At 44.9% G+C, this 25,108-nt stretch overlaps 1 protein-coding gene across 3 annotated transcripts in view; it reads left to right on the top strand.

The window, feature by feature from the left end:
- The window catches only part of MED23 (mediator complex subunit 23), a 1,372,437-nt gene that overhangs the window by 891,117 nt on the left and 456,212 nt on the right, over nucleotides 1-25,108 (top strand). For all 3 annotated transcript variants that reach the window (XM_069606687.1, XM_069606688.1, XM_069606689.1), the window contains one exon: nucleotides 4,098-4,303. In XM_069606687.1, coding sequence (XP_069462788.1) covers nucleotides 4,098-4,303 — 206 coding nt within the window. The remainder of the gene's footprint in view (nucleotides 1-4,097; nucleotides 4,304-25,108) is intronic.

Here is a 25,108-nt window from a genome sequence, read left to right on the forward strand (position 1 = left end):
GATAGTGTATTATGGAGCATTGCTTTTGGGTTCAATAGTTTATGCAAGTGTGTACCGTCAATTGAAAAAGAAGTGAAGCACATTTTTTCCACTGCGACGGTGATTTTCTCATGTATACCATCAAGTTCAGTATATAACTATTGTAATGAATGTTGTCGGCAGCCAGAGGTGGGAAGGCATCTTATCAACAGAAGTATGTGCAACTTTTTTGCATGCTACTGGGATGTATTCCTGTAAGAATGAGAACATTGGACATCGATATCTGCACCTTCTCAATGGAAATGGCAATTCATTGTCGCACAGTGGCAATGACATTTGGTTTTCAAATCTACAGGCTGCAGTGTAGACGCTATTGTAAGAATGTGAGGCACAGAGAAACAAATAAAAACCATTATAAAAGCCTGAAAAAGGAGTTGTTACTGTGAAAGTTGTTTTAAAAAACAAAACAGCTTTTTTTTAAAGCCACCAATACAAGGACATCCCCAAAGGACATCCCCTACCTTGGTTGATATTTATTCCCCTACTCCCGTGCGTGCACACCTGCAAAAAAATCAGACATTGCCACAGTTGCAGGGTTGTAAGTGTAACATACGCCAATTTTGCAAATGCACATATTCTGTTTGGGATTGTGGAGGACACGGGATTGCTCAATAAGCTTTGTGGGGGTGCAATGCATGCCCAGAATGTGCGCTACAATATATTTGTTCACCTTAATGCAGAGGGGTGAGCTTATGGCTGTGTGTTGTACGCACAACAGCGTATGCTCTGCGGGTGATTTGCACATACATTACTTGACAGTGAATGAAAAAGTGCGTCCGATGGGAGTTTGTGCGCGTATGGAGCAGTTGCACTGAAGAGATTGCTTTTGGTTTCTTTGTGTAATGCTAGATCCAGACAACATTATTGTTGTTCATTGTGTAGGGAGAGATACACACCATGTAACACGATGTTTAGTGGTGTTTGTTCTGACAGAGGTAGTAGGGCAGGCAATGATTCTGTTTCCAATCTCCTGCATAATTCTGTTTCCCAATATGTAGCCAACCATGTAGGGACATTATTTTTCATTTGGTGCGGAAATGGAGAAAGCACTGTATATTGTGAAGAAGTGGATTTGTGTCTTTTTACAACTTGTGCCATTGTCCTACTATACAAATGGGAATCTATCTTTTGCCAGGACGAGCATTCCCCCCCCCACAAATAGCTTTCTTTTTCCTATTACTGACTTTTCCTTTTGTGCCCGCTGTACACTCATTGCTTTGGTGCCCTTTTTGGAAGTACACAAAAAATGTTTCTCATTGCTGTTGCGCACTTGCACCCTTAAAAACGCACTACAACACGGACAACTATCTCTTTCATCAGGTACCTATTTCTACCTGTTTCTTCTGCAGTGTTTTCCACACTACCACTGTTCCTTCCATTTAGCAAACAATTGTGTGGCGGGTATACGATGCGCCTCGCACTTACTCCCTTCATTGCCACTTACTTTGTGACACTCTAAATGGAGCTGTCTATGATAATCTCGTACACAAACCATTCCTAAAGGGCCGTTAAGATACAAGTGCACTATTACAAACATAGCTTCATTTGTAAATGCAGTATGCTAAAGCAAAGTTATGTTTACAGTGCCGTAATAAAAACCTAGGAAATTCACTAAGAAAAAACGTTGTTGAAGGGACGTTATGATTAAGTTGCACTACTACAAACCTTTTGCATTTTCTGAAAAAACTACCCTAAACAACATTCTGCTTAAAGTGCCCTACTAAAAACCTATGAAATTCACTAACAAAAAACATTGTGTGATGACAAGTGATGTCATCTTTGATTTCATGGGTGTTAGTACTTGCAGTGCACAGTGGTAGCGTGAGTTATGGCTGCGTATCGTATCATAACTTGCCAATTTCTGTGGTTTTTAGGTTTTACCTGGTTTCACCTGTAACCATAACGTTCCTGTAGCAACGTTTTTCTATTGAATTTCATAGGTTTTTAGTAGGGCACTTTAACCATAACGTTGCTTTAGGGTAGTTTTTTGCAGTAGAGGCAAAAGGTGTTTAGTAGAGCAACTTAACCATAACGTCTTTTTAACAATGTTTTTTGTTAGTGTGTGTGTATATATATATATATATATATATATATATATATATATATATAATCAGGGCTTGCGGTAGCTATGGTTAAATTGCTCAATTCATAGAGCACTTTTTGGGCGACGTATAACTTTGCCCGATGCCCCCCCCTACTCCCTCTGGACAAATCCTCACCAAACTTTGCTTTAAAAAAAAAAAGTATATGGCCCCCTCAGAATTATTCTGCCAGGTTCGGTGCAGTTCTGTCCGAGGAGGAGGGGGAGGGGGAGCTAATGGCAAAATTATAGGGGGGTCCCAAAATGTTTGGAACTACTGATAGATGCATTGGAAAAGAATGTTGCTCACGTCTACAGCCTAAACCGCCGGACTGATTTTTTTCCAAATTTGCGCCAGGAGTAGCGGCTTGGTCCCGAAAACGTGCTTTTGTAGATTTGGTGTAAATCCACCCAGTTGCCAAAATGTAGGTTAAAAAAACAATTTGTGATATCTGGATTCAGTCCGCAGACTTATTTCCTGATTCGGAAGCTGCGGACATCTCTGGACCCATCGGAGTGCAGCGTGCTGTTCGCTGACATGATACGTGCTCGCTTATTGGTCAATTAAAAAATGTGAGGTGCGTCAAAACTATTGAAATGGACGGCATGTTGGATTCCCGAACAGCGCCCGTAGTCCGCGGACATCGCAGTAAAAGCATATTAAAAAACACAACATTGCACTTGTAAAAAAAACTATGAAACTATCTCTGGGGAGATGAGGGGTAATGAGGATGGGATGGGATATGGACATAAAAATCCAGTGGTTTTTCTTCTACGAAGTCCGCGAACATCTCAGATGTTCGGGGCCATCCATGCATATTTCTGCATTATAGGGTCCGTGAAAAGCAGTTTTTGAATGGCCTATAACTTTGGCGCCACTCAATAACACTGCATGAAATGTTGAAATATGATTTTAGACCTGACTCTGAATGGTTCTGCAAGGTCTGCTGCTTTTTCGCCAAGAGGGGGCAAAATGAGTGGGGAGTCCCAAAATATTTCCAAGGCTTATAGATTGTGTGCCATTTGACGAATCTGCACAAACGTTTGCAAAATGTTTTAAGACCTAAATTTGAATGTTTTCGCAAAGTTTGGTGTGATATTGTCACAAGGCAGCAAAATTAGAGGGGGGGTCTCAACATTTTTAGATGGCTTATAACTTGGTTGCTGTTTGACAAATCTACACAAATGTTTTCAGAAGGATTATAGACCCAACCTTGAATGTTTGTGGAAAGTCTGAATGGATTGTGTTAAGTGGGGGCTAAGTTATACATTTGTGATGTCATCTTTGATGTTCTGGGTGTCAGTATTCGTAGTGCACGGTGGTGGTGCAAGTTATGGTTGCTTAGCTTACCATAACTGGTGTTTTTTTTTTGTTTTTCGTTTTACTTTCACCATGACGTCCCTTTTAACAAAGTTTTTTCACTGACTACATATATTTATAGATACATACATTCACACAGACATTTGAGTATGAAAGTGAATGCTTGCGTGAGACCCAATAGTGAGATTTATGTAGGCAGGTACAATTTGTTTTACTGACTAATTGTTAGTCTATAACATTGTAGTGATTACCTTGGTGAAAAGCTGGAGATCACATTTGTGTGATGTTGACTCTGTACTTTTAAATACATTTAGTGTTTTGAAACTGCACTGTCTGTTTAATGCACAGAATTAGTCGGTGGAAATGTATACAGAGAACATGAGATTAGGCATGTCATCCTGATTTGAATCCTTAAATTAAACGTCAAAATAATTCTTTCACCGAGGTAGCTGTGTAAGAGCGGCCGGACATAAATTAGGGAGGGAAGCTAGTAGTGAAGTTATTCCCCACAGTTACCCCCAAATACACTATTCTGCCCTAATAGCAATGAGTCATCATAACAAAAGTTTGCATCCCTCATCAAGGTCATGAGTTCATTGGTGTGTATATTGCAGTCTTGAATCATATGTTGGTGTACTTCTTTTAATGTATTTGCAGACATTCTTCAGGCAGAACAATGTGCCCCAAGAAAGTCGTTTCAACCTAAAGAAGAATGTGGAGGAGGAGTACAGGAAGTGGAAGTCCATGACAATTGAGGATGACATCATTACACACTTTTCCATGCAGGGGTCCCCCCCACTTTTCCTGTGCTTACTCTGGAAGATGCTCCTCGAGACGGATCATATCAATCAAATTGGCTACAGGTGAACTTAAACCGTAATGTTGTTACGCCAATCCTTTTTATGTACCTACTCACTGTTTGGTATAATGTTTTTTGCTATCCTGAAAGCAATATAAGTGTCGTCTTTTCGCAGTTACTGTTTTACAGCTGTGTAGTATTTGGAACCGGCAAAGTATTTAACAATTATGAAAGATAAGTTTACTGTATTTTTCAATGGCCTTCTACCAGCAATTTCTTTTCCTGCTGCCCGTTTCATTTATGAGTTGATTTTAATGGACTCTTTCCTCCCACTGATTCCTCATCTATGATATCTATATCCCATCACCAGCTGCTCATTCGAAAAATGGTCTGCCTCTAGGGGGTTCTGCACGGCTGTGCGTCGGCTACGCTCGACGCCTCTACACGCCTGACATGACGTCAGGGCTTTGTGAACATTTTTCCATGTACTCTGCTCGCTACTAGGAACACTGCTCTTAACTTATTCGTTATCAAATTGTTAGGTCTCTCAAGTTCGTCATGATGCCGAATCCGGTGAATTCTTCGAGGTTCAAACCCTACGTGGATTGCGGACATCAGATGTCAAGATTGGATCTGCACTGCATATGCCTTTTATTGTCTTTGTGAATGCCACGATGCACAGGACTGTGCGTTGTCAATCGATGTGCCCGAGGGAGCTTCGAGTACGTGAAGCCTAACTCTTTCCCCTTCTTCCAAAAGCAGATGGGTGATAAGCGGGCCCGTTTGAGGCTGCCAGGCACGGATCGCAGATCGCACCAAGGAATGGTTCCTTTTCCGAAAAGACAAAAAGAAGCAATGCAAGAAATCGAGATCGCCCAGCGATTCTTCACAGCATCTCTTCCTCATCTTCTAGGAAGAGGAGCTGAGCTGTGAGGAATAGGCCCCACAGCTACCCAATAGTCTACTCCAGAGGAATGGGAGCTTTTCCAAATGAAGATGCTAGACATCTTCACCAAGGCCCTGGTGCCGGTGGCTCCGGCACAGGCGCCAGCGGTCACCTCATCAGTGCTTTCAGCTTCTGCCAAGCCGACTGATCCCACTGCCTTTGGTAGAGGTGTCAGGGAGTCTGCAGAGAAACGCAACCAGAACACGATGAAGGGACACACCGGTCCATCTCCAGACGCCGGCCCCCTGACCTGTGGTCCCAGTCCAGCAGCGCTGTTGACACCGGAGTCGCAAAGGAGTTCCTTCCACTCCCCACATGGGCATATATGTCCCAGTTAGAGGACATTGATGATGAAGAAAGGGATCCTTTCCCTTTTGGTCTGTACCCCTTCCACCCAAGGGAAGTGAGAGACTTCCCAGAGGAGTTTTATGGGGTACAGGGCGACTTGGTGGACCTGGCAAGCTGACTTACAGGAGGCAAGTGGTCCGGACACCTCGCCAGAGGTCAACATGGTCCCCACTGCCACCCCATGCAAGCCACTGTCAGCGCCTTCACTACCTAGGGTGCAGTATGAACTGACCGACATCTTGGACGAGTGTCCTAAAAAGGAGACTTGGTTCGCTTTCAATCAGACAGTGGCGGGGCCTGTGATGGAGCTATGGACAAAACCAGCTTCAGTCCTCATGGAGGACAGCAACCTGGCAAGAAGCACATGCTGGCTCCTTTTGGACACCCTTTTTCTTTCTGCTCATGCTTCTCAGGATTGTTTGGTTGTACAGGCCGTTACAACGAACATTAAGACCAACTCCTTTTATTTTGGCCCTGATCGGGAGAGCAAAAGATTGGACACATGGGGCAGGAGGTCTCTGGTACCTCAATGCCTCTAGTGCCCTGGCCACATTGTCTTTTGGTCCGTGGTTGGTGATGGCCGAGGCATCTGAGCACATCCCCTAGGGGGTGATGTAGAAATGTTTTGAGGCCCTTATTTCAGATGGCAAGGAGGCCTCCCATCAGATATTGCAGTCTGGCCTGGACACTGCAGGTTGAATCGTAAGGACGATGGCCACCAGAGCTAACCTGCAGCGCTTTTCCTGGCGGAGGACGTCTGAATTTGCTACTGACATGCAAGAGAAACTACCAGACATGCCCTTCGATGGGATGAACTTGTTTGGCACCAAGGCCGATGACCTGCTCGAAGTTTCAAGCATCTAAAGAGAACGCCAAGTCAATAGGCCTAGCAGTGCAGCAACAGCTGCTGTGAGCCCGGCAGTCAAGGCCAGGGTTTTTTGCCAATTTCCCTGTTATGCCCACAGGGGTAGAGGTCAAGCACCATTGGGCAGACCAGGACAACGTTGTAGGGGTTTCGGCCGCAGTGCACTAGAAGAGGTGGACGATCACCATTTATCCCGTGGATATGGAGAAATTCCACCTTAATGCCCAGGCGTCCACAGGTCATCCAGCACGCATACTGCTTTCCTTTTGCCTCCTTTCCTCCAGATCTCCCACCCCCTTCTCACCAATCTTTACCGCAAGAACTTCTCCTGCTGGAGGAGATCCGTCAGCTTCTGGCAAAAGGGGCCATAGAAATGGTACTCATCTTGGAACGAGGCAGGGGTTGGTACTCCACATTCTTTAATAGTGCCGAAGAAGGAAGGAGTCTCAGGCCCATCTTGGAGCTGCAGCTTTTGAACTTGTTCTTGCGCATGGACAAATTCAAGATGGTCACTCTGGGCCAGATCCTCCAGGCTCTGGGCGTGAATGACTGGCTAGTCTCCGGGATCCCTAATTCCATGTGGCTATCCACAAGAAGCACAGGGAAGTACCTTAGATTAAAAGTGGGGAACTGTCATTTCCAGTTCAAAGTCCTCCCTTTTGGCCTCTGTTCTGCACCCAGGGTTTTCACCAAGCTCCTAGCAGTAGTGATGGCTCATCTCAGGAGGGGGAGGGAATTCATGTCTTTCCCTACCTGGATGACTGGCTTGACCGACGACATTCAACTGATGTAGCATTGGCATACCTGTACCGGACATGCCGCTTATTGCACAGCTTAGGTTTCTCCCTGAACTTCAAGAAGTCTCAGGTTTCGCTGTCCCAGTCCCTCCGAATGTATCGGTGCCGTCTTGGACACTTACTTGCTTCAGGGGTTCCCACCCGAGGACAGAGTGACAAACATCTTCAAAATGGCTCGGATTTTCCAACCTCAGGCGACAGTTCCAGCCCTGGCTTTTCTGCGCTTGCTGGGTCTTATATCATCATGGTGGTACAAGAGGTCTGACTGCACATGCAATCGCTGTAGTGAATTCTCAGTTTCAGGGACGAACTTCTAACCACCTTCTGGTTCGGAGAGTGTCCGTAGACCTAAAATAGTGGTCCTTGAAGGACAACCTCCTGAAGGGGTTGTTGTTTCGTCTTGGCCACAAGGGACTCAAAGCACGAATGTGTGCCTGAAAGGCTGGGGCACTCTGCTCCAAGACGTTACAGGGGGTGGACTGGTTTGCTGGAGCTGAAAGCAATCGGGCTGGCCATGGTTGCTTTTTTCCCTTCTGTGAAGGGCAAGACTGTGTTGGTCCTGTTGGACAACACTGTAGCCATGCATTAGCGCAACAAGCGGGGTGGTATCGTTTCAAGACGATGCAATTGTGGTTCTGGGCTTTGGAGAACAGCGTGTCTGTTAACTGCGTCCCACCTGGCCGGAAAGGAGAATGATTGGGTGGATTTGCTTACCAGACAGTCTTCAACCTCCTGCGAGTGGACGCTCTCCCAGGGATACTCCTCCAGTAGACCTCTTCCAGTGTGTTAGGAAAGATTTATTTTTGCAACTTGCCCTCATTAGTTTGTATGGACCCCAGCCTTTTTGCTCTGTGTTTAAGTTTGATCTTTCTAATGGATTCCTTCCTGCCACGGATTCCTCATCTAAGATATCCCTATACCAACAAAGCTGTTCTCCAGAAACATTTCCACTGCCAGGGGGCGCAACGCGCCTCCTCATCAGTTCAACCTGACTGCTATAAACACCCCACCCCGGACATGACGTTAGGGCCAGTATATGTTGAGGTGCCATGCCCCGTGACCGCAGTGCCTTTTTTCTGCACACTTTGTTCGTTAATAGGGAACATGCTCACCAAGCTTTGAGATTTATTCTCTGCGCCATGCCTACTCGGTCTAAGGCCTCAGGCTTCAGACCTTGAGTAGATTGCGGCCGACAGATGTCTGTCTCAGAACTGTACCGGACTTGTCTGTACTACTTGGGCAAGGACCACAACATCCAGGATTGCTGCTCATGCCAGTCCATGCGCCCGAAAGGAAAGAGCAGCTGTTAGGAAAGATCTCTCTTTAGGCAACTTTCCCTCCATGTTCTAATGACCCCCAACCTTGTTGCCTTTGTTTGTGAACCCGTCCTGACTTTATACAGGGAAATGGAGCCTTCAGCTTCACTCCCCTGGCCTTTTGCTCATTTTGTATATTTCCATTTTTTCTTTTTACCTTTTGGTAACTTTTTAACAGTGCACACAGCATCTTAACATGCAGTGCAGTGGGGACATTTTTCAATCACCCTAGTCTTTTACACTTGTGATTTTTGTTTACTTTTATGTGTGCCAAAAGAGAAGCTGGTGACAGCAATTACCAGTTTACCATTTATTTATTTGTACATTTGTAAAGCGCGCTAAGTCCATAGGCATCTAGGCACTGAGACTTAAGATGGTTACAATTTTTGGAGCTTTGAGTAAATACATTTGCACAGTAGTAACACCAGTACATTACACATTCCAAATGTACAAGCTGACTTAGAAGCAACAGCTAGCAACAGTTACAATGGCTGAGCCTTTGTATATCTGGGGTTTGTCATAGTGGTGGCGGAGGCATCACTGTGGGTGCTGCTAGCTCAGAGGTATAGGGATTGTTGTGTAAGGTCAGGGTCAGGTCTGAATAATAATTTTTAGGTTTTTTCTAAATGACCAAAGGGAAGTGTCATTTCTTAGTTTTTTAGGGAGGGCGTTGCACAATTTTGCTGCTATCACCGGAAAGCTACAGCCTCTCTTTTTCTGCCTTCTATATCTGGGTGTGATAAACATGTTGGTGTAAGATGGCCAAGTGGGTCTGTTAGATTGAGTTTTGCTGATCAGGTTGTTGAGGTAAGCTGGCGCATTATTCTATATGCATTTGTGTGTGAGCATAAGAATTTTAAATGTGATCCTGTCATGGACTGGGAGCTAGTGGATGTTTCTCCTGACAGATGAAATGTGTTTGTGGAGAGGAATATTCAGTGCTGCTCTGATGGCATTAGGGTGAAGTAGGCAGTGGGGTGAAGGCAAATTTGTTAACCTTGAAGAATTCCATTGAGGGACTTGTAGATGGGAGGGTGGAATTAAGCTTAAGTTTAGATTTTTTTAATGCTATTTTTTTGTTGTAGAAATGTGATTTTGCCTGCTAAGGCATTTTGAATATTGGAGCACCATTGTTCATCTTTGATAGTATGGTCTGAGGTAGGTGCTGGCGATTCCAGTTCACAGAGAATGGTAAATAGTTATCTGGTATTAGATTGGGCGTTCGAAATTCTGTGGTTGTAGACTTCACTCTTTGCTTTAATAATTTCCTTTTTAATTATTATTGGGTAGGGTCTGGAAGAGTTTTATTCTCAGATGTTGGAGACATGAGCCAGTTGTTTTCTGCTGACCTTTTGGTTGTACGCATGGTATGGAGCTCAGGGTTAAACCAAGGGGTAATGTGTGCCAAAGGTTTGGCTTTTTAGCTTTTTAAAGGGGCTACTTTTTAATAGCTGCAAGCATGATTTTGTTGTATTGACTGACTAGAGCCGATGGGTCGTTGTCACAATACGACAATCATGCTTGATATTTTTCATACTTCTGGATGGAGCCGTGGGTGCTATTAGGGGATGGTTCGAAGTTTTAGTGATAAGAGAGTGAAGATTATGGTGTTATGATCTGACCAAGGTATAGGAGTGTTAGAAAGGATGTCAGTGACACAGTTGGTGTCTGCTATCCAGTCTAAGGTACGTCCTTTTCATGGGTAGGGGAACCCATTCTTTTTGTGAAACCTTGAGCTTTCATAGAATTGGCCAAGAGGCCTGCATGGGTATCCTGTGGGTCGTTCAAGCCTAAATTGAAGCCAACTAGTATGATAGCTTTAGAGTGGGGTTTGATGTTATGTGCCAGAAGAGAGGTGATGTAATCTTCAAATGTGGAGATAGCGCCTGGGGCCTATAGACGATAGTGTAAGAGTGCAGGTATGTGTGAGGGAGATTTTTAGTGTGATGACTTCCCCTGCAGAGAAGGGAGGTTTGGTGGAGGTTCTTATGTTCAGTGTTTTCTTTGCTAGTAAGGCTATTCCGCAACATTTTGTTATTATTCTATCCTTCCTGAAGATAGAGTAACCCTCTGGAATAGCTAGGGAAAATTGAGGGCCAGAGGCTGTGTGGAGCCACATTTCCGTGACTGCTAAGAAATCTAGTTATTTGTTTTGTACAGTTTGAAGTTTTTTATATTTCTAGTACTGGTTCCAGCAAACAGAGAATTACAATAATCAATCCTGGAGAGTATAAGAGCTCTGGCCAGCATGACGGAGTTGTCCGTAGAAAGGAATGGCCTGCTAGCTCTTATCAATTGAGCCGTGTAGGCAGCAGAGGAGACTATAGCATTGACCTGCCTATTTAAAGTGAGGGAGGAGTCAATGTAGACTCCAAGAGTTTTTATTTCGTTGGCGACCATGATAGTATTGCTGTCGATATTAAATGATTTGTACTCTTGTGGGAGATTGCTAAACTTAGATTTATCACCTATTAGGATTAACTCGGTCTTGTCGTCATTAAGACACAATTCATTGAGGGCCATCCAAGCCTGGATTGCCAGATATATTTAGTTTAGATTTTTGGAGTCTGTCTCATAGCAGCCAGTGATCGGTATGAGTATTTGAGTATCATCCGCATAGTTTGTATACCTGATACCCATTTTATCTAACCTGTCAAATAGGAGCTTTGTAAATGCATTGTAGAGGGTAGGCGACACGCAGGATCCTTGCGGTACGCCACAGGTTACCTGTGCGGGGGGCTGCTGAAGTATTTGAGAAGACCCGATTCGAAAGAAAGAATTTGATTCATTTGATGGCTTCAGGAAAGAAGTGGCACGCTGTTTCAATGTGTTAGCACAGAATATCGTGGTTCACCAGGTCAAACGCTGTAGAGAGGTCTAGTAGAAGAAGGATGCAGAGGTCCATTTGCGTTTTCAAATCTAGAAGAGCAGTTTCAGTTCCATGGCCTGGCCTGAATCATGATTGTCTTAAACTCAAAAGATTATTGCATTCCAGGAATTTTTGGATCTGCAGATAGGCTCCACTATCAATGATTTTTAGTAAAAATGGGACTGTGATGATGGGACGAAGGTTAGTGGGGATGCTAGGTTCTCAGGTGGGTTTTTTCAGCAATGGTAAAATGCAGGCTTCTTTTAGATCTGTCGGTACTGTATTCGTGGCAAACGAGCTATTGATAAGGTTGGTAACGAAAGGTGCACATTCAGTTGTGCATTCTTTTATCAAGGTTGCAGGGCAAACGTTGCCTTTGCATCTCGATGGTTTTAGGCCTTTAATAATATTGATGGTGTCTGAAGTAGGCAGTGGGGTGAAGGCAAATTTGTTAACCTTGAAGAATTCCATTGAGGGACTTGTAGATGGGAGGGTGGAATTAAGCTTAAGTTTAGATTTTTTTAATGCTATTTTTTTGTTGTAGAAATGTGATTTTGCTTGCTAAGGCATTTTGAATATTGGAGCACCATTGTTCATCTTTGATAGTATGGTCTGAGGTAGGTGCTGGCGATTCCAGTTCACAGAGAATGGTAAATAGTTATCTGGTATTAGATTGGGCGTTCGAAATTCTGTGGTTGTAGACTTCACTCTTTGCTTTAATAATTTCCTTTTTTATAATTATTGGGTAGGGTCTGGAAGAGAGTTTTATTCTCAGATGTTGGAGACATGAGCCAGTTGTTTTCTGCTGACCTTTTGGTTGTACGCATGGTATGGAGCTCAGGGTTAAACCAAGGGGTAATGTGTGCCAAAGGTTTGGCTTTTTAGCTTTTTAAAGGGGCTACTTTTTAATAGCTGCAAGCATGATTTTGTTGTATTGACTGACTAGAGCCGATGGGTCGTTGTCAGAATACGACAATCATGGTTGATATTTTTCATACTTCTGGATGGAGCCGTGGGTGCTATTAGGGGATGGTTCCAAGTTTTAGTGATAAGAGAGTGAAGATTATGGTGTTATGATCTGACCAAGGTATAGGAGTGTTAGAAAGGATGTCAGTGACACAGTTGGTGTCTGCTATCCAGTCTAAGGTACGTCCTTTTTCATGGGTAGGGGAACCCATTCTTTTTGTGAAACCTTGAGCTTTCATAGAATTGGCCAAGAGGCCTGCATGGGTATCCTGTGGGTCGTTAAAGCCTAAATTGAAGCCAACTAGTATGATAGCTTTAGAGTGGGGTTTGATGTTATGTGCCAGAAGAGAGGTGATGTCATCTTCAAATGTGGAGATAGCGCCTGGGGCCTATAGACGATAGTGTAAGAGTGCAGGTATGTGTGAGGGAGATTTTTAGTGTGATGACTTCCCCTGCAGAGAAGGGAGGTTTGGTGGAGGTTCTTATGTTCAGTGTTTTCTTTGCTAGTAAGGCTATTCCGCAACATTTTGTTATTATTCTATCCTTCCTGAAGATAGAGTAACCCTCTGGAATAGCTAGGGAAAATTGAGGGCCAGAGGCTGTGTGGAGCCACATTTCCGTGACTGCTAAGAAATCTAGTTATTTGTTTTGATGAGGTCGGAAATGGCCAAGGCATGGGTAGTGATGGATCTAGCTTTGATGAACGCGCCTTTTAGTTGTCGGGTCTCATTGGCAATGACTAGGGACTTGGTAAGTGGATAAGCATTTGTGAGGTCTTTTGGGTTATCGACTGATGTGTGACTTTGGTTGAGTTGGGAAGGGAGTGGTGGCTCCTTTAGTGAGGTCAGGGTTATTATTAAGGTGGGGAGCTAACGCTGCAGCTGGGGAGTTGAGTCTTAGGCTTTTGAGTGTTGTGGATGAAAGGACTTTGAGTCTTGGTGAGCCGTTGGGAATGGCATAGGTTGGAGTGCGAGGATAGTCTAGGTTTTCTAGGAATTCCAGTAATAGGACATGAGGGCAGTGATGGGGTGGTAGTTTGTGAGTCAGGTGATGAGGGTTTCTGTGTAGAGGGGGCCGACGTCAAGTAGACTGTGGAAGCAAGGGAATGTCTCGGGGCTGTCCGCGCAGATAGACGGTATAATCTGGTAGGTCCGTCAGGTGGAAGTGTGATTAGGGGCGAGCATTGAGGAGAGGGTGCGGCCTCGCTAAGTCCCAGGTGGGGGTGGAATTATTAGGTAAGGAGGAAATGACTGGGAAAGGCGGAGTTGTGTTGAGGAAGGGAGTGGGGCAAGGGATGGGATAGTGACGGGCACACTGTAAATGGGCTAGGCCCTTTCTTAGCTGGATGTAAGAGCCTGCAGTGCAAGGCAAATCCTTTATGGTTGAAATATCCTTGAGAGGACTGGGAAGTGTAGGTTTCGCCAGATGATAGTTAGAATGGGCTAACAGTTGCAATAGTGGAAACATTCGCACCAGTGTGAGACCTGACATAGCAATGGCACTAGTAGTCGCTACTGCACAATGGAGCAATTCAGATAGGTAACAGGTAGGCTAGCAGTTATAAAGATGTGACCAGATTCATATAAGAAGGTCTAACATGTCAAGGACGGCTCTATATGTTAGCCCTATGAGAGTACAGTATTCATTGATTGCTACAGCATATTGGGAGCAGCTAGGTACAGGATCGCTAGGTGCAACAATATTCCGAAAACTGGTACAGTAAGACATTGGCAGCTAGGTGCAGGATCATTACGTGCAACAACATTGAAGGGCTGATACAGTAAGGTACTAGCAGCTAGATGCATAAACAGCGGGTGAAGCATTAGATTACACAATTTAGTAATTGCCTAGATGAGGAAGGAGAGGTTGCAAGAATAGAGGTACATACATCTTCTGAGGCAATGTACAGGATTAGTTCAGACACTGGCAGGATGCAATCACAGTGAGTGTAGCAGGGATAGGGTATAGCTAGATGCGATGTTCAGAGATGTACCTAATAGGTAAGGGGTACCACTTTATGGGTAGAATGTATCATTCCTAATGTAGCAATGGGGCACAGGAAGATGTACAATGCCAAACAGGGACAGCACAGTAGGCTGACGGTGCTGTAATCAGTTCGCCGTTACGAGCGAACTGTGATTCAATAATAGGCAATTTAAGACTAAAGATACATAATGTACAGCAGTGTACATGGCGCGAGTGAAAGTTAAAATGAAGTACAATTGTCTATATTTATAGCAGGGTGATTGGGCTGCAGGACTGTGATGGAGGAGGCAGAGCTCTGTATCCGAAGGCGCTTGTCGTAAGTTAGTGTCACTTAAGGCTAAGTTTTGGGGGATTACAGATATCCGCTGGGGGAGAGCGTGTCATCTATTGTAGGCACCAGGCTACAAGAAGGAGCAAAGGTGTACTTACATTGTTGTTTGTTGGGCAGGGTGGGTGGCCCACAGCCCCTAAGGCCCTGACAGGCACAGACAGGCTAGGGCCTTTTGTTTTGGATCCTGTGGACGAGGGCCAGCTTACACCTTCCAGTAGTGCCGGTCGAGGGAAATGAGGCGCTTCAGCCAATCATATTGCGCAGCTCCAACGAGGGTGGTTGCTTAGCAACTGGTAAGCAATCTAACGGCAGCCATATTACAGAGGCTGCACGTGTAATCGTACTGCATTCGGAAAGCAAAAGCAAGTATTTTTGCCGATCGGATTTTGGATGTAGCAGTAGAATGCTGGATAATGGGTAAAATAGCAGTGCTTGCAGCACGGGCTGGATAATGGCAATCAGCCATACCCCAAACTTTGTTGGTGCAGAGTAGAAGACAGCCGAGGGCGGAGGGATGGGCTCCTTCCCTTGCGGGATCTCGAATTCTGTGCAGTGTAAAATGGCACAAACAGGCTAGGGCCTTTTGTTGTGGGCCTTCTGAAATAATTCATTATTTTTAATGTGCACATTTGCATATACTGTATATGGCTACTAAATGTGACTAGTGCCCTCAAATTACTGTGCCACGAGATGTTCACTTCTTCATTGGCCATATTTGTTTGGCCTTCTCTGGTCAGGACATACCATATAAGGTCATGCACTTGCTGGGAAAGCTGCTACTTTCACCGGCTAGTGATGACATTGTGTGTCACTCAGGAAGTGTGTGGGATAATGTGGTGCCACTCCACATCCATGGTGCCAGAGTCTAGGTGTGTGGCATGAGTGAAATCCACAGTGGTCCCTGGTTGGGCCACTTCTGACTGTTTGAATGGTGCAGATCCTTACCATTGGTGGGCTTGGACTTGCTTCCAGACAGAATTTAGGATAAGAGGAGGACTCCTGTGGTAGATTAGCTTTGGAGCCAAGTATCTTGTGTAGAAGAACAGCCGACTGAAGATCCGTGGGCGACTCCTGAAGAGTCCTGGCATCCCTACCTGCGTTTGGCCCAGTTGAGCCCTGCTGGACTACCTGATTTGCGAAGGCCCAGAGCTGTGCTTTAATCCTTGGACTGGTGGGACCAAGCAGTCTCTCGCATTCCCAAGGATCCAGCCATCCTGAGCTGTCTGAAGTGTCCCCTCTCCAGTGGGCTAACTCAGCAGAATTGTCACCATTCCGTGTTAGTCACCAGATTGTGGCATAATTCACCTTCCTGACGAATTTCAGCATCCCAGCTTCAAGGGATCCTACTCTGGAAGGTCTTCTGCATCCGTGACTGGAAAGACTCCTGCTGTCACCCGTCTGCTGTAGCATCACTGGAACTCTCCTTCCCTGTCTCGTGAAGTGTCATAAGGGGACTGCATCAGTGTCTTTTGCATTTCTTCTTCGAAAAGGGTTGCACTCTGCTCCTGGAACTGATCAGAAGAATCCTTGCACCCGCAGCTCCTGGGCACCTCTAGCTGGAACAGTGAATTAAAACGTGGTTTAAGACTGTGCTGAGTAGGCACCTTTCCAGAGAACAGGTTTTTTGGAAGTACTCCTTCTCGTTAGAGGGGCTCCCAGACCTAGTTTTGGCTAATAAGTGGATTGTGCCCTAAAATGGCTGTGTTACAAGATTTTTGCTTGTTCTTTGGCCATGTTGTAGTTTGGCCTTGTTCCTGCCTTGCCCTGTCGAAATCGTCGGACCTGGGTAATGTATCCTGCCCTTGGGTCAGCCTTGGGTCTGGAATGTTATGATCTGTGGTATTGTACCTCCTACTGCTGCCACTTGTGTGGTCTCTTGGTGCACTGGTGCTTCTGCTGCAAGGGAAGGAGGGTTTGGGTGGGGTTTGTTAGTGGGATAGAGGGGAGAAGAGCAAGAGCTTTGATGTGCTGATGGCAGCTTCAGTTAGGAAAAACCGGTCACTGAGCGTTGGTGCGTTTTTGGTTGGTACCCGTCATGTGGTTTTGAGGTATGATTGTCCATGGGTGCTTTGTGCGTGCTTGTGTTTGGTTTCATGTTGGGTGTTGTGAAGTGTGTTGTTTGTGGTGCGGTAGAGGTAGGGTTGTGTTTTGTTTAAAGTTTGTGGCTGAGTATGCAGAATATTTCGTTTTTGTTACGGTTAGTTGAGTGCAACACATTTCCTACCCCGGAAAATCCATCTTAGTGCAAACATTTCACATCCCCAAAATTCATCTAAGTGCAACCCAGTCCCCCCCCAAATGCAGCTCAGTGTGACACATCTACACATCTACCCCCCGCCCAAAAAAAAAATCCATCTAAGAAAAACATTGACTTGCCTTTAGTAAAATAGATGAAGGACTTTTTAACCATCTCCAACATGAGCTTATTTAACTTACCTACAGAGGCACCATTCTGGTGAGAAATATTGTGGCTCCTGTGACTTTTGGGCACAATGCCCCATGCTTCTTAGGGTTTGGCCTTCTTAGGATAGGTTATAAACCTGGTGACTCCTTCCTCTAACTCTCTAACCCTATTGGAAAACAAGGATGGATCAGCCACTTTACAAGAGTATATAAGGGTGACCATCGGCGGGGAAAGTGGATGTTTGAGATCTACAGAGCAAAATAAGTTCTCTGATTTGTCGCAGTAAGAACTTGCGAGCCTTGGGGCCGGATGGCCTGTCAAATGCAGTCCTAAAACTTGATCATGACCTCTGGGGGCATATATTGGGCCCAGTGTTCAGAAAAATTACGTCGCCAGCCACTATGCCAAAAACATGGACTCAGTCCATAATTGTACCAATATTTTAAAAGGGGCATCACTGGCTACCCAGTAAATACAGACCCATAGCATTACTTGATATTGCGGCAAAAATCTATGCGTCCATAGAGTTGAAAGCACTAACGGACTGGGCGCAGGGGGCGGGCCCATTGGACGCTTACCAAACAGGGTTTAGGAAAGTTACTGGAACAAACGCAAACATGTTAATTTTAGGTTTACTAAAGAAAGAGGCGATGGTGAGGTCGAAATCAGTCCATATGGTGTTTATTGACTTTGTCATGGCATTCGCCAATATCGACCAAACCCGTTTGTGGACAAAGCTTAGACAATGGGGCTGTCCAGTACACTTATTAGAGATCTTGATGGCGCTCCATGCTGACACTTCTGTTAGAGTGCAGTTGAACGCTCACAGTAAATTGTCATCAACCATTTTCACAAATTGTTGCCTGAAACAGGGCTGCGTACTGGCCCCTCTACTATTCAGCCTTTTCCTATCGGACCTTGCTGAAATTTTCAAAGGAAAACCTAGCTTTTCACTGAACTTAGCCCTTACTCGTTTGGACTACCTGCTTTATGCCGATGACCTTGTTCTTTTTGACTATGCGCCAATCGGTTTGCAGCACAAGCTTGATGACCTGGCTAAATATGCTGATTTAAATTATTTAAGTATCAATATAACAAAATCGCAGATACTGACATTCAAACCGGGAATGAAGCTAAAATACACCAGCTTCCAATGGAATACCAAGGGCTTGCCTTTAGCAAAGGTATCTAATTTTTGCTATTTGGGGTGTAGAATATCTGAACTTCAAAAGAAAATGGAGCTTCAAAGCTATCTGCGCGCCAAGATGCTCAAGCTCGCAACTCAAGCGTGTGCCATAAACCGGAAATTTGGCCATCTCTCCTTGACCCTGAATCTAGAGTTCTACAGGGCAAAGGTCATGCCATTGATAACCTACAAGGGGGTGAAAATTGGGGGCTCCCACCCCTAGTGGATTGTGAAACTCTGGAGGGCATGTTTTGGAGTTTCGAGTTGGGGTTGACTTCTCTAAGATCTCACCTTTATCGGAAGAACCTCTTATTGCTGAAAAACATCATTTGTGCAAGGGAGGGGGTAAATAAGGAAAAGCTAGAATACAACGAAGAATTCTGACTAGGCCTCTGTGTTTGGGAGGTCTGGGGGTCCCGGACGTGGAGAGATATGTCCTTGCCGCACAAATAGCACCAATGGTAGCCTGGGAGGGAACGGACAAATCAAAAGGATGGGTGGGAATTGAACGGGGGTAACCACAATCTCACTGGGAACTCTACATTGGCTGCGGGTGAACGATAGGGAAGCTGAGGGTCGGCTGCTCGAAGCAACCAAGATCTCACTGAAAGTCTGGGACCGAGCACTGAGAAAACGGAACATCACCCCATGGTTGGGCCCCTTCACCCCAATGGCACATAACCAAAACTTCTCACCGGGCAAACGGCCCAGTTTCTGGAAGGACTGGGGACAGGAACAAACACTATACTTGAAGGACTTCTTTCAGGAGGGAAACCCTTTACAGTTCGAAGAGTGCAAACAGAAATTTGGGGTAAGGGAGCAGACAGATATACCTACATTCCGATCCGGCACTGGATAACACACAAGGAAATCAAGAAAGCAGCTACTAGAGTACCGGTGGACCTGGAACTAACGCTACACGAAGGGGACGAAGCAGGAGCTGTCTCCAAAATATACAAACTGTTGGACAGTGCACAAGAGAGTGGGCCTCATTAGGACTCCGGCGCTAAACCATGGTGCTATTAGCACCATGGTCCATGCCGGAGTCCGCCATGGCGGAATGGGGAATTACCACCCCATTCCGAGGTTGGTGGGGCGCTAATTCCCCATGCCGCCATGGCTCTTCCCCATTCCCATTTTTGCCCCATAGGGCTCAATGGGAATGGGAATGGGAAAGGCGCTAATTACGGTACCGCAAATTACGGTACCGTAATTAGCACCAAGGTCCCTTTGCGGGTCCCTACTTTAACGGCTGGTTTTACCAGCCGTTAAGGTCGGGTCCCGCAAAGGGACCTCGTAATTAGGTGCTAGGTGTTTAACGGCGCCGCAGCCTTTTACGGCGCCGTTAAACACTTAGTGCCTGGGTCATAATGAGGCCCAGTGACTCCTTCCCCTACATGGACAACTGGGCAAAAGACCAAAACTGAGCACTGACAAGCCAAGTCCAGAAACTCTGCTTCCATGCCGGAACTAACTAGCCAGAACACAACAATCCCTTCGGTAAACAGATGGACCGATCCGTGCCATCGGGGAACCAGGAGGGGGGAGGAGAGAGGGGAAAGGTTGTTGAATGATTGTAGTCAAAGTTAAGCTAATGTTCAAATTTACACCTAAAAACTGTAACACCAATGGTTAAGATGTGGCCTTAGCAAATGCTATGGGTTAAATTAATACAATTTTTGGGCAACACAATATTTGAAAATGATGGTGTTTGAATAAATAAAGTTGGTTAAAAAAAATATGGTGGCTGCTAAACCAACAGCTACTTAAAAAATCTTGGGTTGCCTTACAACATTGGGAAATTGAGTGTGATCTGCTCTGTAAAAAGTATGACATCTCGAAAGACATGGTATGCTGTAACTCAACCCAAACAAAAAGGAGACTAAGGGAGTGGGACTGGATCGACACAATCAGCAAAGTCAGAACCTTCCATCTGTATGCTGACTTAATGATTGATGCCAGACCTGTCGGAATCTGGCCAGGATACCTGCATAGATCCCCCAGTGCACTGTGGCGGACAAAGGTGATGAGACTAAGATTACACCTGGTCCATACGAATGAAGTCATGGGGGCACGGAACAAAGTTCTGAGAAAGCTCAGAATATGTAGATTCTGCTCGAACGCTGAAGAGGTGGAGACTCTACACCATATAATGTTACATTGTAAATCACTTGAGATGCAACAAATGGCACATTTTGTCCACTTAATCCAACCTTACGTTCAGGTTCACACTGGTAGAGTATGGCATTTGATAATGAATTCCTCTGGTCGTAACAAATGGGTGATTGCGGTGATTCTATTTGTAAAGGAAGTGTTCGATGTATGTGAAAGGACAAATTGTTTGACATAATCAACAGTTGGATTATGTTCTTAGTATAGTTTAGCAATTTGTGAAATTTGTTTAATCTCTTTTTAATGTATATTTTAAATGAATTATTGTATGCATCTTCTTCTATTGTGTTTGTTAAAGGTTACTTGTTAACCAAATAACAATACAAAAGATAGGTTATTGTCTTGTGATCTGCTACCATATTTTACTGCATCTAAAATATTTACCTGATTTTGCTAACTAAGTTATTTGATGTATATTTGAACCTATGATGACAGTATATATTTGCATCATAGCGTTGTGTGATAATACTACCTGTTATGTTCATTTCCCAGTGTGTTCAGAAGGCCTAGAATAAGCCTTTATTTCTCCCCACTGCTACCTTGATTTGGTTTTGGATAACCTCTCAGAGTTCCTGCTTCACTATAACTAGTGGGGCCTCCTAAGGTCTGTCCACCAGGCCAGATGATTCTAGAAATCCATCTTAACACAGTGTGAACAGGAAGTGCAAATGGTACTGCTCCAGGGAGTTCCCTCTTCCGGGAGCTCTCTGGGATGCTGTAAGGGTGCAGTCCAACACAGAGATTGCATATTGGTTGGTCTAAACTTTTATTTACAACACCAAAAGGACAAGAAAAACCTATATTGCCCTATTTAGTATGGGGGTTTGCCCTGCCTCAACAAAAATACTAAGCACCCAGTCAGGATGTGTGTAAAGTAAAATGCCCACCGTCCTGTGTCTAAATCTATTTCCGCTGCTTACACTTACAACTAACTAAAGAAAATGAGATGTTTTATTCACGCAGGAGGAGGTCCTTTTTACTCTGGATGTAGACTCCAAGGCACAGTTCTTGTGCAAAGAACATATGGTTAAATGTTCAATGCTTGTATGTTAAAACCAACAAAAAAAGCAATGTTCCTCAAACTCCTGGGAGGAACCTCTTCCTTGAATCTTGCTTCCACTTGTGAACGTAATGCAGCTCCTCAAATCTTTTGGAGGAATCCTTTTCCTCTGCTCGTTTAAACAAAATTTACCTTTACAGTCTTATCAGTTCTGGTACACTAACCTGACTGTAGACTTCCTCAATAGTATATCAAGTCTGGTTCACCAGCCTGCCACACTTTACTTAACAAATTTGTAGTTGCAAAAAGATGTTTGCTTTGACAGTGTGGTTTCCTGTTTTATTTCTCGTTTTCTATTCGTGGTCTCCCTGACTGCTTCTGCGCTCCCGCCCACTGGCTGTAGTGATCTCTGCACTGATGAGGGCAATCAACCCTTAGATATGTTTAGATATGTTACTGATGGACCTTGCCCTATTCCATTTGGGTCGTAGACCCTGCTGCACGCTGGCAAGGTTTTCCTGCTTTCATCTGGGTACCAGACCCTGTTGCTCTGCTTCTGCGAGATTTCTGTCCCTCCTTTACCTTGTGTCCACTGGGACAGACCTGATATACTCACCTGGCAGGCACTGTCCCATATAGGTGTCTTCTGAATGTTGTTACCAGCTTGAGTCCTCTCTCTGTTATTAGGCTCAAGAAAGGACAAGTTATCAAGAGTTGACAAAAAGAGAAGACGGGCACCATTTTAGGTCAATGGTGACCCATGTGTCGCTTATTGCAGTGGCCTGTGTGTACAATTTGTAAAAATCGGTAGAAAATAATCCGCTGCTACCAACCACTCAGATGAACTTGTCAATAGAGGAGGTGGAAAAAGTGATACTTTGTGTCTCCTCAGCACTCCACATAAGGAGGGGCGTGCTGATTCCACAGAATAAGTCAGGTAGGGCAAAAAGTGTCCCCCTGTCCTTGATGACATTTGTTATCACAAGGAAAATAAAAAGGGCTGCCCAAGGATCTCCCAGCAACACTGCACAGAAGGTGCTGTGTGCTGCAATAATAGAGTGCAGATGCCATAACAGTTGGGGGGGGGGGGGGGGGGGAAGCATGATTCCAAAAAGACACAACATAAAGGGTTGAAAATGGTTCCCCATGGTAGAGTAAAAGACTGAGTATGGAAAAAGATTCCCACTAACTCAGGAGATCTGATAACATATCCAAGAGTCCAGCAAAAATGGCTGGGGGAATTCGCATGTGGGGAGAATTACTCAGAAAGATGAAATTCTACCTAACAGCAACCTCTCCCTGACCTGTTCCAAGGTAGCTCTTCTGATGGCTCCATTGAGGGTGTCAAATTGTCCCCTCAACTCCACAGCAACAAGGTGAGGGAAGACTTTGCTTAGGTAGTTGTTCCCCAATTTTATCACTCCAGGTTTGACACCTTGGTGCAAGCATGAAATTGAGACAGTGTGTCGACCAAAAATAGGAGCTATATGATGGTAGATAACGTGAGATCCCACATAGTCTGAGCTCTCTCTCTCTCTCTCTCTCTCTCTCTCTCTCTCTCTCTCTCTCTCTCTCTCTCTCTCTCTCTCTCTCTCTCTCTCTCTCTCTCTCTCTCTCTCTCTCTCTCTCTCTCTCTCTCTCTCTCTCTCTCTCTCTCTCTCTCTCTCTCTCTCTCTCTCTCTCTCTCTCTCTCTCTCTCTCTCTCTCTCTCTCTCTCTCTCTCTCTCTCTCTCTCTCTCTCTCTCTCTCTCTCTCTCTCTCTCTCTCTCTCTCTCTCTCTCTCTCTCTCTCTCCTCTCTCTCTCCCCCTCTCTCTCTCTCTCTCTCTCTCTCTCTCTCTCTCTCTCTCTCTCTCTCTCTCCCCTCTCTCCCCCTCTCTCCCCCTCTCTCCCCCTCTCTCCCCCTCTCTCCCGATGACAGCAAAAGGGATTTCCAGACCTTAAAAGGCAGGAAGACGCCCAAGAGACAATATGGACAAGCAAGAAAATGTGTTTCAGGGCACTAGCCACACGCAGTAAACCCTAATATTCACACTTGAAATAACGTAAAAATGTAAATGCTGCTACCAGCTTGTCTTTAGGCACATATAAAAGTAACCAAAAATCCCCAGTGTTAAAGTCTGGGGTGATACAAAAGTATACCCACTCCACTACAATTGTGAGGTGCTGTGTGCAATATTAGAAAGTTACCAAAAATGTAAAAAGACTAAAAGACAAACCTAGTTTCCCAGTACTAATAGTCTGAAGGACTGATCTGTTTCCCCGTAACAAAATGAGCAAAAGGCCACAAGATTGAAGCTAAAGGCTTCACGTCCCTGTAAAAAGTCAAGACAGGTTAAAAAACAAAAGCAAGAGGTTTGAGGGTCCATATAACTATGATGGGAAAGTTGCTAAAATATAAATCATTCCAAATGAGGGGAAACCTAGTTTCCCAGTTCTGATAGTCGAAGTACTGATCAGTTTCCCCATAACAATGAGCAAAAGGCAAGGGAACTGAAGCTTAAGGCTTTACCTACCTTCAAAAAGTAGAAAAGGCCCAAAAACAAAGCAAAACAGGTGGTCCATAGAAACTATGGAGGGAAAGCTGCAAAATGAGAAATATTTCCTAACCGGTGGGCACTGCCAGTTTGAATGGTGCATATTCTTAGCATTGGTGTGCTTCCTGTGCATATCTTGGATAGAAGAACTCTTGCAGCCATTCAACGGATAGTAGTTGCCAAGGCCCCTATGAAGAAGTGCAACGGCTGAACATCACAGGACGACAATGCAGCTAACCAGCATTGCCTCCAGCCAAGTCCCGAAAAAGCCTTGCTCACCTGTCCTGATCTCAAGAAGGCTTGAACCCCAGGACTGATGGGAAAAATCAGTCTCTACCGCTGCTCGATGGTCTCTGTCTGCTGATCTATAGGAAGTGTCCTTGCACCACCAGGTCTCTCCTGGTCTAACTGTTGCAGTCGTCACCACCGTTAAAAGTGCATCCTTGGAAAGTGTAGGTTCTCCAACTTGTGCTACAAGATGCCTGCTTCTTCATTTTCAGCCTTTTAGTCACAATGGAAGCCATGCAGGGCCTGCTCCCTTGTTTGACAACCAAAGATTGCCTGTCGCTGCCTGATTGTGGTGACTCCTATTGCAATAAGTCTTGGCTCCTGTTAAGGTGGATTTTCAAAATCAGCCCTTGTTTGAGAACTTTGCAGGGGGAGGTATCCTGTTACGGCGAACAGTCAAGTGAAATATAGCCTACTGTATCTATATTTTGTACTTGGCTTAATGATGTAGGGTTGCCTTGCCGGCTTTTAGTCCATTTGTGTTAGTTATATCTCGCACTTGGCCTATATCTGTAAAACCCTCGTTTCTGATTAACTATTATCATTTGCCCACATGCATTTAGCCTATTTGCACCAACTGGTACCTTCAGGATTCTCACACTACCTGGCCCAGTTAAGCTAAAAGCAGAATATGGCTACCTGGCACAGTTAGGCTAAAAGCAGAATATGGCTACCTGGCACAGTTAAGCTAAAAGTAGAATATGGCTACCTGGCACAGTTGGGCAAAAGCAGAATATGGCTAGTTAGCCCAACTGTGCCAGGTAGCCATATTCTGCTTTTAGCCAAACTGTGCCAGGTAACCATTGTATGCTTTTAGCTTAACTGGGCCAGGTAGTGCGAGAATCCTGAAGGTACTCTCA

Source organism: Ambystoma mexicanum, chromosome 4p (assembly GCF_040938575.1).
Source record: "Ambystoma mexicanum isolate Mex_15411 chromosome 4p, UKY_AmexF1_1, whole genome shotgun sequence".
Taxonomy (NCBI): domain Eukaryota; kingdom Metazoa; phylum Chordata; class Amphibia; order Caudata; family Ambystomatidae; genus Ambystoma; species Ambystoma mexicanum.